Raw genomic sequence first — 12,977 nt, 5'->3', positions numbered from 1 at the left:
ATTGAGACATGGATTGTGTATGTGTGCCATTCAGATGGCGAATGGACAAGACACAATATTTAAGTGCCTTTGATCAAAGTATGGTAATGGGTGCCAGGTGCACCAGTTTGTGACCATAACTGCAATGCTGCTGGGTTTTTCACGCTCAACAGTTTCCCGTGTGTATCAAGAATGGTCCACTACCCAAAGGACATCCAGCCAACTTGACCCAACTGTGGGAAGCATTGGAGCCAACATGGGCCAGCATCCCTCTGGGGGGTGCAACTCAATATTAGGAAAGTGTTCTTGTTCCTAATGTTTGGTATACTCAGTGTATATATATCCTACATATATACATTTGTAATTCTATGGTCACAGTGAAGTTTTAGTTGGGGGTTAAGGTTTGTGTGTGGGCTAGCTGCTCACCTTGAGTTCCCCCTGGTTTTTGGACACCAGCAATTTGTCACTGTCCATGGTCAGGGGCTCTTTGCTGGGCTCTGTGCTGGGCTCTGTGCTGGGCTCTGTGCTGGGCTCTGTGCTGGGCTCTGTGACAGACACCAACTGGAACAGGAGAGGACAGAGAAAGAAGAATATCAGTAACGGCACCATATCGACTATTGTCATTATTTGCACCCTCTCCTGATTTCCTTTAACCTGCCTCCTAATAGACAGAGAAAATGGCATTACCGGAGTGGGCCAGCCTCGTTTCATTCCCATCCTAGCGCTGAGTAATTAAATTGCTTCGGCATTGAGATGGCATCAGGTTTCCTTATAATATTCATCAAAGAAAGGTGATGGCGGGGGAAGAGGCATTCACTCTGCATGTGAGGGAAAAGGTTTTTCCCCTCACAGGTAAGAGAGAGGCAAAGAAAGCGACGGAAGAATACAGAAAAATGGAGGCATGGGGAAGAAGGGGGTTGGGGGAGTTGGGGACAGTTTCCATTTACAGTAATAGAATGTGCCACTTTGCCCTCCTGTGAATTACAAGCCAATTTATTTTAGATGAAATGCTGTATTGATATTTCTGCAGCAGATGGCTTCTCTCTCTCCTATCCCCTCTACCGTGGAGTGGGTGAAATACTAATAGAAGATAGAGAGAGGGAGTTGGTGTAAACAAACAGAGGTGAAAAAAAGAGAGGAATGGAAAGGGATAGAGAAGTGGCGCGGGAGAGAGAGGTGCCAAGTGTCATACACTTCAAAGAATAAGAAAAATGATGACCAAGGTCACTGAACATCTTTATCAAAGACAAGATGATCTCTGCATCTGTTCTTTTGAAGCCAAATTCACGGAAACTTCAGAGTCGTTGTATAATCATCTGGCACTGCATCTCAGTGCTAGAGGCGCCACTACAGACCCTGGTTCGACCCCTGGCTGTATAACAACCGCCCGTGATAGGGAGTCCCATAGGGCGGCGCACAATTGGCCCAGTGTCGTCTGGGTTAGGAGAGGGTTTGGCCGGGGTAGGCCATCATTGTAAAATAAGAATTTGTTAATCGACTTGCCTAGTTAAATAAAGGTTAAATAAAAGTCTCAGCAGGGGATTCTAAAACCCTGTAGCGTTTTTTTGGTTTCTTTCAACAAGGCCAAAATGGACAGAGTAAGAGCTGCAAGAAGCTTTCAGGCTCCAGGCTATAGTCTATTTTACAATTGATATTAGATATCAGTTTAGGTTAATACAGTGGGGCAAAAAAGTATTTAGTCAGCCACCAATTGTGCAAGTTCTCCCACTTAAAAAGATGAGAGGCCTGTAATTTTCATCATAGGTACACTTCAACTATGACAGACAAAATTTGAAAAAAAATCCAGAAAATCACATGTAGGATTTTTTATGAATTTATTTGCAAATTATGGTGGAAAATAAGTATTTGGTCAATAACAGAAGTTTATCTCAATACTTTGTTATATACCCTTTGTTGGCAATGACAGAGGTCAAACGTTTTCTGTAAGTCTTCACACACGGTTGCTGGTATTTTGGCCCATTCCTCCATGCAGATCTCCTCTACAGCAGTGATGTTTTGGGGCTGTTGCTGGGCAACACGGACTTTCAACTCCCTCCAAAGATTTTCTCGGGGGGTTGAGATCTGGAGACTGGCTAGGCCACTCCAGGACCTTGAAATGCTTCTTACGAAGCCACTCCTTCGTTGCCTGGGTGGTGTGTTTGGGATCATTGTCATGCTGAAAGACCCAGCCACGTTTCATCTTCAATGCCCTTGCTGATGGAAGGAGGTTTTCACTCAAAATCTCACGATACATGGCCCCATTCATTCTTTCCTTTACACGGATCAGTCGTCCTGGTCCCTTTGCAGAAAAACAGCCCCAAAGCATGATGTTTCCACCCCCATGCCCCACAGTAGGTATGGTGTTCTTTGGATGCAATTCAGCATTCTTTGTCCTCCAAACACGACGAGTTGAGTTTTTAACCAAAAAGTTATATTTTGGTTTCATCTGACCATATGACATTCTCCCAATCTTCTTCTGGATCATCCAAATGCTCTCTAGCAAACTTCAGACGGGCCTGGACATGTACTGGCTTAAGCAGGGGGACACGTCTGGCACTGCAGGATTTGAGTCCCTGGCGGCGTAGTGTGTTACTGATGGTAGGCTTTGTTACTTTGGTCCCAGCTCTCTGCAGGTCATTCACTAGGTCCCCCCGTGTGGTTCTGGGATTTTTGCTCACCATTCTTGTGATCATTTTGACCCCACGGGGTGAGATCTTGCGTGGAGCCCCAGATCGAGGGAGATTATCAGTAGTCTTGTATGTCTTTCATTTCCTAATAATTGCTCCCACAGTTGATTTCTTCAAACCAAGCTGCTTACCTATTGCAGATTCAGTCTTCCCAGCCTGGTGCAGGTCTACAATTTTGTTTTCGGTGTCCTTTGACAGCTCTTTGGTCTTGGCCATAGTGGAGTTTTGAGTGTGACTGTTTGAGGTTGTGGACAGGTGTCTTTTATACTGATAACAAGTTCAAACAAGTGCCATTAATACAGGTAACGAGTGGAGGACAGAAGAGCCTCAAAGAAGAAGTTACAGGTCTGTGAGAGCCAGAAATTTTGCTTGTTTGTAGGTGACCAAATACTTATTTTCCACCATAATTTGCAAATAAATTCATAAAAAATCCTACAATGTGATTTTCTGGATTTTTTTTCTTCTCATTTTGTCTGTCATAGTTGAAGTGTACCTATGATGAAAAGTACAGGCCTCTCATCTTTTTAAGTGGGAGAACTTGCACAATTGGTGGCTGACTAAATACTTTTTTGCCCCACTGTAAATCCAAAGAGCAGCAAGGCATCATAGTCCTTGCTGTAATATTTCAATCTCACATCTATCTGACTATATCAACACAGAATAGATCACTACGCACTATGGAGGATATGTGATAGAATTCTAAAACTAGCCTTCATATAACAGTTCCACATTTCACCTTGACAACAATCACCTAAGCAACAACAATAATGAGATCAGCGTGACAGAGATGTGGGAGAGCTTCTCATCTCCCTACCAAATGAAAGCAGATTACCTCAGAAACAACGTTCTTATTAAGTAGTAAACAGAAACAGGATGACACATAGGACCATACTTTGATCGTGTTCTGAATATAATCATAATGAACAGGAGACAAGCAAGGCAGAAGAGAGGTTCTCCCTCTCCCCCAGTGGTTTAGATAAGCATATCACACACAGGCAAAAATGAGTCTCTCCAATTTGATGGGATAGACGTTATTTTCTCTGTGGGTATTCTGATGTGAGGAATTATGGAAAAAAAACATTCATATCCAAATTCTCATTAACAGTCCAAATGATCCGAGAGCCAACGGACAGACTTAAATCCATTCTTTGGTCACACTTTCAACAACAGTCTGTCAATACTCATTTCTATATATTTTATTTCACCTTTATTTAACCAGGTAGGCTAGTTGAGAACAAGTTCTCATTTAAAACTGCGACCTGGCCAAGATAAAGCAAAGCAGTGTGTCACAAACACAGAGTTACACATAGAATAAACAAACATACAGTCAATAGTACAATAGAAAAAGTCTATATACAGTTGAAGTCAGAAGTTTACATACACCTTAGGCAAATACATTTAAACTCAGTTTTTCACCATTCCTGACATTTAATCCTAGTAAAAATTCCCTGCCTTAGGTCAGTTAGGATCACCACTTTATTTGAAGAATGTGAAATGTCAGAATAATAGCAGAGATAATTATTTCATCACATTCCCATTGGGTCAGAAGTTTACATACACTCAATTAGAATTTGGTAGCATTGGCTTTAAATTGGTTAACTTGGGTCAAACGTTTCGGGTAAGCTTCCACAAGCTTCCCACAAGAAGTTGGGTGAATTTTGGCCCATTCCTTCCCGACAGAGCTGGTGTAACTGAGTCAGGTTTGTAGGTCCTCTTTGCACGCACACACTTTCAGTCCTGCCCACAAATTTTCTATAGGATTGAGGTCAATCAATCAATCAATCAATCGTCTTTAAAATGTCCTTCTAACATCAGCTGATGTCACAAAGTGCTGTACAGAAACCCAGCCTAAAACCTCAAACAGCAAGCAATGCAAGTGTAGAAGCATGGTGGCTAGGAAAAACTCCCTAGAAAAGGCCAGAACCTAGGAAGAAACCTAGAGAGGAACCAGGCTATGAGGTCAGGGCTTTGTGATGGCCACTCCAATACCTTGACTTTGTTGTCCTTAAGCCATTTTGCCACAACTTTGGAAGTATGCCTGGGATCATTGTCCATTTGGAAGACCCATTTGCGACCAAGCTTTAACTTCCTGACTGATGTCTTGAGGTGTTGCTTCAATATATCCACATAATTGTCTTTCCTCATGATGCCATCTATTTTGTGAAGTGCACCAGTCCCTCCTGCAGCAAAGCACCCCCACAACATGATGCTGCCAACCCGTGCTTCACGTTTGGGATGGTGTTCTTCGGCTTGCAAGCATGCCCCTTTTTCCTCCAAACATAACGATGGTCGTTATGGCCAAACAGTTCTATTTTTGTTTCATCAGACCAGAGAACATTTCTCCAAAAAGTACAATCTTTGTCCCCATGTGCAGTTGCAAACCGTAGTCTAGCTTTTTATGGCGGTTTTGGAGCAGTGGATTCTTCCTTGCTGAGCGTCCTTTCAAGTTATGTCGATATACAGTGGGGCAAAAAAGTATTTAGTCAGCCACCAATTGCGCAAGTTCTCCCACTTAAAAAGATGAGGCCTGTAATTTTCATCATAGGTACACTTCAACTATGACAGACAAAATGAGATTTTTTTCCCCAGAAAATCACATTGTAGGATTTGAATTAATTTGCAAATTATGGTGGAAAATAAGTATTTGGTCACCTACAAACAAGCAAGATTTCTGGCTCTCACAGACCTGTCCTCCACTCGTTACCTGTATTAATGGCACCTGTTTGAACTTGTTATCAGTATAAAAGACACCTGTCCACAACCTCAAACAGTCACACTCCAAACTCCACTATGGCCAAGACCAAAGAGCTGTCAAAGGACACCAGAAACAAAATTGTAGACCTGCACCAGGCTAGGAAGACTGAATCTGCAATAGGTAAGCAGCTTGGTTTGAAGAAATCAACTGTGGGAGCAATTATTAGGAAATGGAAGACATACAAGACCACTGATAATCTCCGTCGATCTGGGGCTCCACGCAAGATCTCACCCCGTGGGGTCAAAATGATCACAAGAACGGTGAGCAAAAATCCCAGAACCACACGGGGGGACCTAGTGAATGACCTGCAGAGAGCTGGGACCAAAGTAACAAAGCCTTCCATCAGTAACACACTACGCCGCCAGGGACTCAAATCCTGCAGTGCCAGACGTGTCCCCCTGCTTAAGCCAGTACATGTCCAGGCCCGTCTGAAGTTTGCTAGAGAGCATTTGGATGATCCAGAAGAAGATTGGGAGAATGTCATATGGTCAGATGAAACCAAAATAGAATTTTGGTAAAAACTCAACTCGTCGTGTTTGGAGGACAAAGAATGCTGAGTTGCATCCAAAGAACACCATACCTACTGTGAAGCATGGGGGTGGAAACATCATGCTTTGGGGCTGTTTTTCTGCAAAGGGACCAGGATGACTGATCCGTGTAAAGGAAAGAATGAATGGGGCCATGTATCGTGAGATTTTGAGTGAAAACCTCCTTCCATCAAGCAAGGGCATTGAAGATGAAACGTGGCTGGGTCTTTCAGCATGACAATGATCCCAAACACACCGCCCGGGCAACGAAGGAGTGGCTTCGTAAGAAGCATTTCAAGGTCCTGGAGTGGCATAGCCAGTCTCCAGATCTCAACACCATAGAAAATCTTTGGAGGGAGTTGAAAGTCTGTGTTGCCCAGCAACAGCCCCAAAACATCACTGCTCTAGAAGAGATCTGCATGGAGGAATGGGCCAAAATACCAGCAACAAGTGTGTGAAAACCTTGTGAAGACTTACAGAAAACGTTTGACCTCTGTTATATACCCTTTGTTGGCAATGACAAAGTATTGAGATAAACTTTTGTTATTGACCAAATACAGTGCCTTGCGAAAGTATTCGGCCCCCTTGAACTTTGCTACCTTTTGCCACATTTCAGGCTTCAAACATAAAGATATAAAACTGTATGGTTTGGGCCTACTTTTCTTCAGCAGGGACAGGGAAGATGGTTAAAATTGATGGGAAGATGGATGGAGCCAAATACAGGACCATTCTGGAAGAAAACCTGATGGAGTCTGCAAAAGACCTGAGACTGGGACGGGGATTTGTCTTCCAACAAGACAATGATCCAAAACATAAAGCAAAATCTACAATGGAATGGTTCAAAAATAAACATATCCAGGTGTTAGAATGGCCAAGTCAAAGTCCAGACCTGAATCCAATCGAGAATCTGTGGAAAGAACTGAAAACTGCTGTTCACAAATGCTCTCCATCCAACCTCACTGAGCTCGAGCTGTTTTGCAAGGAGGAATGGGAAAATTCAGTCTCTCGATGTGCAAAACTGATAGAGACATACCCACGCGACTTACAGCTGTAATCGCAGCAAAAGGTGGCGCTACAAAGTATTAACTTAATGGGGCTGAATCATTTTGCACGCCCAATTTTTCAGTTTTTGATTTGTTAAAACAGTTTGAAATATCCAATAAATGTCGTTCCACTTCATGATTGTGTCCCACTTGTTGTTGATTCTTCACAAAAAAAATACAGTTTTATATCTTTATGTTTGAAGCCTGAAATGTGGCAAAAGGTCGCAAAGTTCAAGGGGGCCGAATACTTTCGCAAACCACTGTACTTATTTTCCACCATAATTTGCAAATAAATTCATAAAAAAATCCTACAATGTGATTTTCTGGATTTTTTTTTTCTTATTTTGTCTGTCATAGTTGAAGTGTACCTATGATGAAAATTACAGGCCTCTCTCATCTTTATAAGTGGGAGAACTTGCACAATTGGTGGCTGACTAAATACTTTTTTGCCCCACTGTAGGACTCGTTTTACTGTGGATATAGATACTTTTGTACCAGTTTCCTCCATCTTCACAAGGTCCTTCACAAGGTCCTTTGTTGTTGTTCTGGGATTAATTGGCACTTTTCGCAACAAAGTACAGTCATCTCTAGGAGACAGAACGTGTCTCCTTCCAGAGCGGTATGACGGCTGCGTGGTCCCATCGTGTTTATACTTGCGTACTATTGTTTGTACAGATGAAAGTGGTACCTTCAGGTGTTTGGAAATTGCTCCCAAGGATGAACCAGACTTGTGGAGGTCTTGGCTGATTTCTATTGATTTTCCCATGATGCCAAGCAAAGAGGCACTGAGTTTGAAGGTAGGCCTTGAAATACATCCATAGGTACACCTCCAATTGACTCAAATGATGTCAATTAGCCTAATCAGATGCATCTAAAGCCATGACATAATTTTCTGGAATTTTCTAAGCTGTTTAAAGGCACAGTCAACTTAGTGTATGGAAACTTCTGACCCACTGGAATTGTGATACAGTGAATTGTATGTGAAATAATCTGTCTGTAAACAATTGTTGGAAAAATGACTTGTGTAATGCACAAAGTAGATGTCCTAACCGACTTGCCAAAACTATAGTTTGTTAACAAGACATTTGTGGAGTGGTTGAAAAACTTGTTTTAATGACTCCAACCTAAGTGTATGTAAACTTCCGACTTCAACTATACAGTGTGTGCAAATGAGGTAGGATAAGGGAGGTAAGGCAATAAATAGGCCATAGTGGAAAAATAATTACAATATGGCAATTAAACAGTGGAGTGATAGATGTGCAGAAGATGAATGTGCAAGTAGAGATATTGGGGTGCAAAAGAGCAAAATAAATAACAATATGGGGATGAGGTAGTTGGATGGGCTTTTTACAGATGGACTATGTACAAGTGCAGTGATCTGTGAGCTGCTCTGACAGCTGGTGCTTAAAGTTAGTGAGGGAGATATGAGTCTCCAGCGTCAGTGATTTTTGCAGGTTGTTCCAGTCATTGGCAGCAGAGCACTGGAAGGAAAGGCGGCCAAAGTAGGAATTGGCTTTGGGGGTGACCAGTGAAATATACCTGCTGGAGCGCGTGCTAAGGGTGGGTGCTGCTATGGTGACCAGTGAGCTGAGATAAGGTGGGGCTTTACCTAGCAAAGACTTGTAGATGACCTGGAGCCAGTGGGTTTGGCGGCGAATATGAAGCGAGGGCCAGCCAACGAGAGCATACAGGTCGCAGTGGTGGGTAGTATATGGGGCTTGGGTGACAAAACAGATGGCACTGTGATAGACTGCATCCAATTTGCTGAGTAGAGAGTTGGAGGCTATTTTGTAAATGACATCGCCGAAGTCAAGGATCGGTAGAATAGTCAGTTTTACGAGGCTGTTTGGCAGCATAAGTGAAGGATTCTTTGTTGCGAAATAGGTAGCCGATTCTAGATTTAATTTAGGATTGGAGATGCTTAATGTGAGTCTGGGTGTCTTATGTTTTACTGAGACATGGTTGGATTCATCTTTTTTTGACTCAGAAATTGAGATAGGTAATTACTCTGTTTTCAGGAAGGATCGGAATCGGAAGGGTGGGGGAATATGTGCGTTTGTAAGATCAGACATTGCTTTTAACGTCAGATCAGATTTAAACGCTGATCTGAAGATTGTCTGGCTGGATATCTGCCTTCCCAAAACCAAGCCGATTTTGTTGGGGGTGTGTTATAGGCCGCCCAAGCAGAATGCATTCTATGAAGGTCTTGAAATTGTGTTGTCAAACTGTAATGATTCACTTGAAGGAAATTATTTTGTTAGGGGATTTCAATACTGATGTCTGCAAAAAGAATAGCCCAACCCACAATGTATTTATGCACTTTTGTAGATCACTTGCTCTGACCCAAATGATAAAAGATCCCACCAGGATATGTGAAACAGTGCAAAGTACAATTAACTTAATATTGGTGTCTGATAAATCTAAAATATCACAGAGTGGAGTAATAGTCTATGGAATCAGTGATCATTTTATTACATTTTGCACAAGGAGGATTTTTAAAGATATATTTAAGTGTCACAAAACCAAATCAGAGGACTCAAACAATACTGTGTAGAAAAGTTTAGGGAGGAAAAAGGTAAAATTGACTGGTCATCTGTGCTAGATAGTGTAGAGGTAGACAATGCCTGGGAAGCCTTTAAATGTAGATTAATTGATGTGGTGAATGTGATGGCTCCCATTAGACGGGTCAGGGTAAAGCAGAGATCTAAGCCCTTGGTTTAATCATGAGATTCTAGAATCTATCCAAGCAAGGAATAAGGCCTTTAAGAAATTTAAGAACTCTCAAGAGCAACCTGATTTTGTCCTATATAAACGTCACAGAAATGGAGCACAGAGGAGGATGAATGAAGCTAAGAGGGGTTACTTTGCTGAGAAAATCATTGAAAACAAAAAGGGCCCTAACAAGCTATGGAAATCATTTAAGGTTCCTTACCTAGGCTGTAGTAGTACTACCAAAAACAAACTAAACAGTATTGGACTGAACATCAAAGGGGAGATGGTATATGAAAAAGCAGAGGTTGCCAATGAATTCAACTCCTTTTTTTAAACTTCTGTTGCCAGCAAGCTGGTTAGCAAGCTGCCCACCAGTTCTGGTTTGTATGGAAGCAACCAAGTCGAGAAGTATTATTTAGAGTTAGGGGTTCAGCCAAACTCTTTTTCTTTTGCAAAGTTAGCAACAGCCAAAATAGTCAGTATGCTAGCAGAGCTTAAATGCTCCCAAGCCACAGTCCTGGATAATATTCCTGCAAGGTTTCTAATAGATTCTGCTGAGCAAAATGGCCCTTGTATTACGCATATTGTTAATCTCTCTTGAACAAGGCACCTTTCCCAGGGACATGAAACAAGCTAAAGTTATACCTCTGTATAAGAAGGTGATCAAGTCTGACCCTGGGAACTATAGGCCTGTATCTATCCTCTGTGTAACATCAAAGATCCTGGAGAGAATTGTACATGAGCAAATGTATGAATACAGTGCCTTGCGAAAGTATTCGGCCCCCTTGAACTTTGCGACCTTTTGCCACATTTCAGGCTTCAAACATAAAGATATAAAACTGTATTTTTTTTGTGAAGAATCAACAACAAGTGGGACACAATCATGAAGTGGAACGACATTTATTGAATATTTCAAACTTTTTTAACAAATCAAAAACGGAAAAATTGGGCGTGCAAAATTATTCAGCCCCTTTACTTTCAGTGCAGCAAACTCTCTCCAGAAGTTCAGTGAGGATCTCTGAATGATCCAATGTTGACCTAAATGACTAATGATGATAAATACAATCCACCTGTGTGTAATCAAGTCTCCGTATAAATGCACCTGCACTGTGATAGTCTCAGAGGTCCGTTAAAAAGCGCAGAGAGCATCATGAAGAACAAGGAACACACCAGGCAGGTCCGAGATACTGTTGTGAAGAAGTTTAAAGCCGGATTTGGATACAAAAATATTTCCCAAGCTTTAAACATCCCAAGGAGCACTGTGCAAGCGATAATATTGAAATGGAAGGAGTATCAGACCACTGCAAATCTACCAAGACCTGGCCGTCCCTCTAAACTTTCAGCTCATACAAGGAGAAGACTGATCAGAGATGCAGCCAAGAGGCCCATGATCACTCTGGATGAACTGCAGAGATCTACAGCTGAGGTGGGAGACTCTGTCCATAGGACAACAATCAGTCGTATATTGCACAAATCTGGCCTTTATGGAAGAGTGGCAAAGAAAAAAGCCATTTCTTAAAGATATCCATAAAAAGTGTTGTTTAAAGTTTGCCACAAGCCACCTGGGAGACACCAAACATGTGGAAGAAGGTGCTCTGGTCAGATGAAACCAAAATTGAACTTTTTGGCAACAATGCAAAACGTTATGTTTGGCGTAAAAGCAACACGGCTCATCACCCTGAACACACCATCCCCACTGTCAAACATGGTGGTGGCAGCATCATGGTTTGGGCCTGCTTTTCTTCAGCAGGGACAGGGAAGATGGTTCAAATTGATGGGAAGATGGATGGAGCCAAATACAGGACCATTCTGGAAGAAAACCTGATGGAGTCTGCAAAAGACCTGAGACTGGGACGGAGATTTGTCTTCCAACAAGACAATGATCCAAAACATAAAGCAAAATCTACAATGGAATGGTTCAAAAATAAACATATCCAGGTGTTAGAATGGCCAAGTCATAGTCCAGACCTGAATCCAATCGAGAATCTGTGGAAAGAACTGAAAACTGCTGTTCACAAATGCTCTCCATCCAACCTCACTGAGCTCGAGCTGTTTTGCAAGGAGGAATGGGAAAAAATTTCAGTCTCTCGATGTGCAAAATTGATAGAGACATACCCCAAGCGACTTACAGCTGTAATCGCAGCAAAAGGTGGCGCTACAAAGTATTAACTTAAGGGGGCTGAATAATTTTGCACGCCCAATTTTTCAGTTTTTGATTTGTTAAAAAAGTTTGAAATATCCAATAAATGTCGTTCCACTTCATGATTGTGTCCCACTTGTTGTTGATTCTTCACAAAAAAATACAGTTTTATATCTTTATGTTTGAAGCCTGAAATGTGGCAAAAGGTCGCAAAGTTCAAGGGGGCCGAATACTTTCGCAAGGCACTGTATGTTAACAAACAGGGTCTAATGTATGATTTTCAGTCGGGTTTTAGAAAAACATCCTCCACTGATTCATGTCTACTTTACTTGACGGACTTCATCAGGAAAGAGATTGATGAGGGAAATCTGTGTGGAATGGTACGGCTTGACCTACAGAAGGCCTTTGATACAGTTATCCACTGTCTCCTAATCTCAAAACTGGAGGCACTGGGGTTAAGTAGTATCACTCTAGGCTGGGTAAAGTCCTAGTTATCAGGAAGGGAGCAAGTAGTAGAGGTTAATGGTTCACTGTCTCAGGCAAAACCAATCAGTTGGGGCGTTACGCAGGGAAGCTAACATTAGCAAATGGCTTGGAGATAATAAGCTATCTCTGCACTTAGGGAAAACTGAAGCAAATATTTTTGGATCCAGACCTAAATTGTGTAGGTTGTCTGAAATCAGAGTGGAGTTAGGGGGTGAGATGCTGACTACGAAAACCTCTGTTACATCAAGGATACATCCCAAGTAGCTAAGTTTGGGGGGTGTGAGCATGGGCAATAAGGTGCTAGGGAAGGTTAATGCCAGGACTAAGTTTTTGGCTAGAAAGTCCAAGATGCTTGATAAGGAAAGTGCTAGCTACTGCCCTCATTCAATGCCATTTTGACTATTCTAGTACTTCCTGGTTTGGGGGCTTATCTAAACCTAAACCTTTTATCTCCCTCACCAACTTCAAACATCTGCTATCTGAGCAGCTAACCGATCGCTGCAGCTGTACATAGTCTATTGGTAAATAGCCCACCCATTTTCACCTACCTCATCCCCATACTGTTTTTATTTATTTATTTTTATTTTTCTGCTCTTTTGCACACCAATATCTCTACCTGTACATAACCATCTGATCATTTATCACTCC

At 42.0% G+C, this 12,977-nt stretch overlaps 1 protein-coding gene across 3 annotated transcripts in view; it reads right to left on the bottom strand.

The window, feature by feature from the left end:
- Positions 1–12,977, bottom strand: part of LOC139413611 (nck-associated protein 5-like) — a 98,749-nt gene that overhangs the window by 15,002 nt on the left and 70,770 nt on the right. For all 3 annotated transcript variants that reach the window (XM_071161210.1, XM_071161208.1, XM_071161209.1), the window contains one exon: positions 406–540. In XM_071161210.1, the coding sequence (XP_071017311.1) occupies positions 406–540 (135 nt within the window). The remainder of the gene's footprint in view (positions 1–405; positions 541–12,977) is intronic.

The sequence above is a fragment of the Oncorhynchus clarkii genome, chromosome 7 (assembly GCF_045791955.1).
Source record: "Oncorhynchus clarkii lewisi isolate Uvic-CL-2024 chromosome 7, UVic_Ocla_1.0, whole genome shotgun sequence".
Classification (NCBI taxonomy): Eukaryota; Metazoa; Chordata; class Actinopteri; order Salmoniformes; family Salmonidae; genus Oncorhynchus; species Oncorhynchus clarkii.
This window is presented reverse-complemented; position numbering and strand designations above follow the sequence as displayed.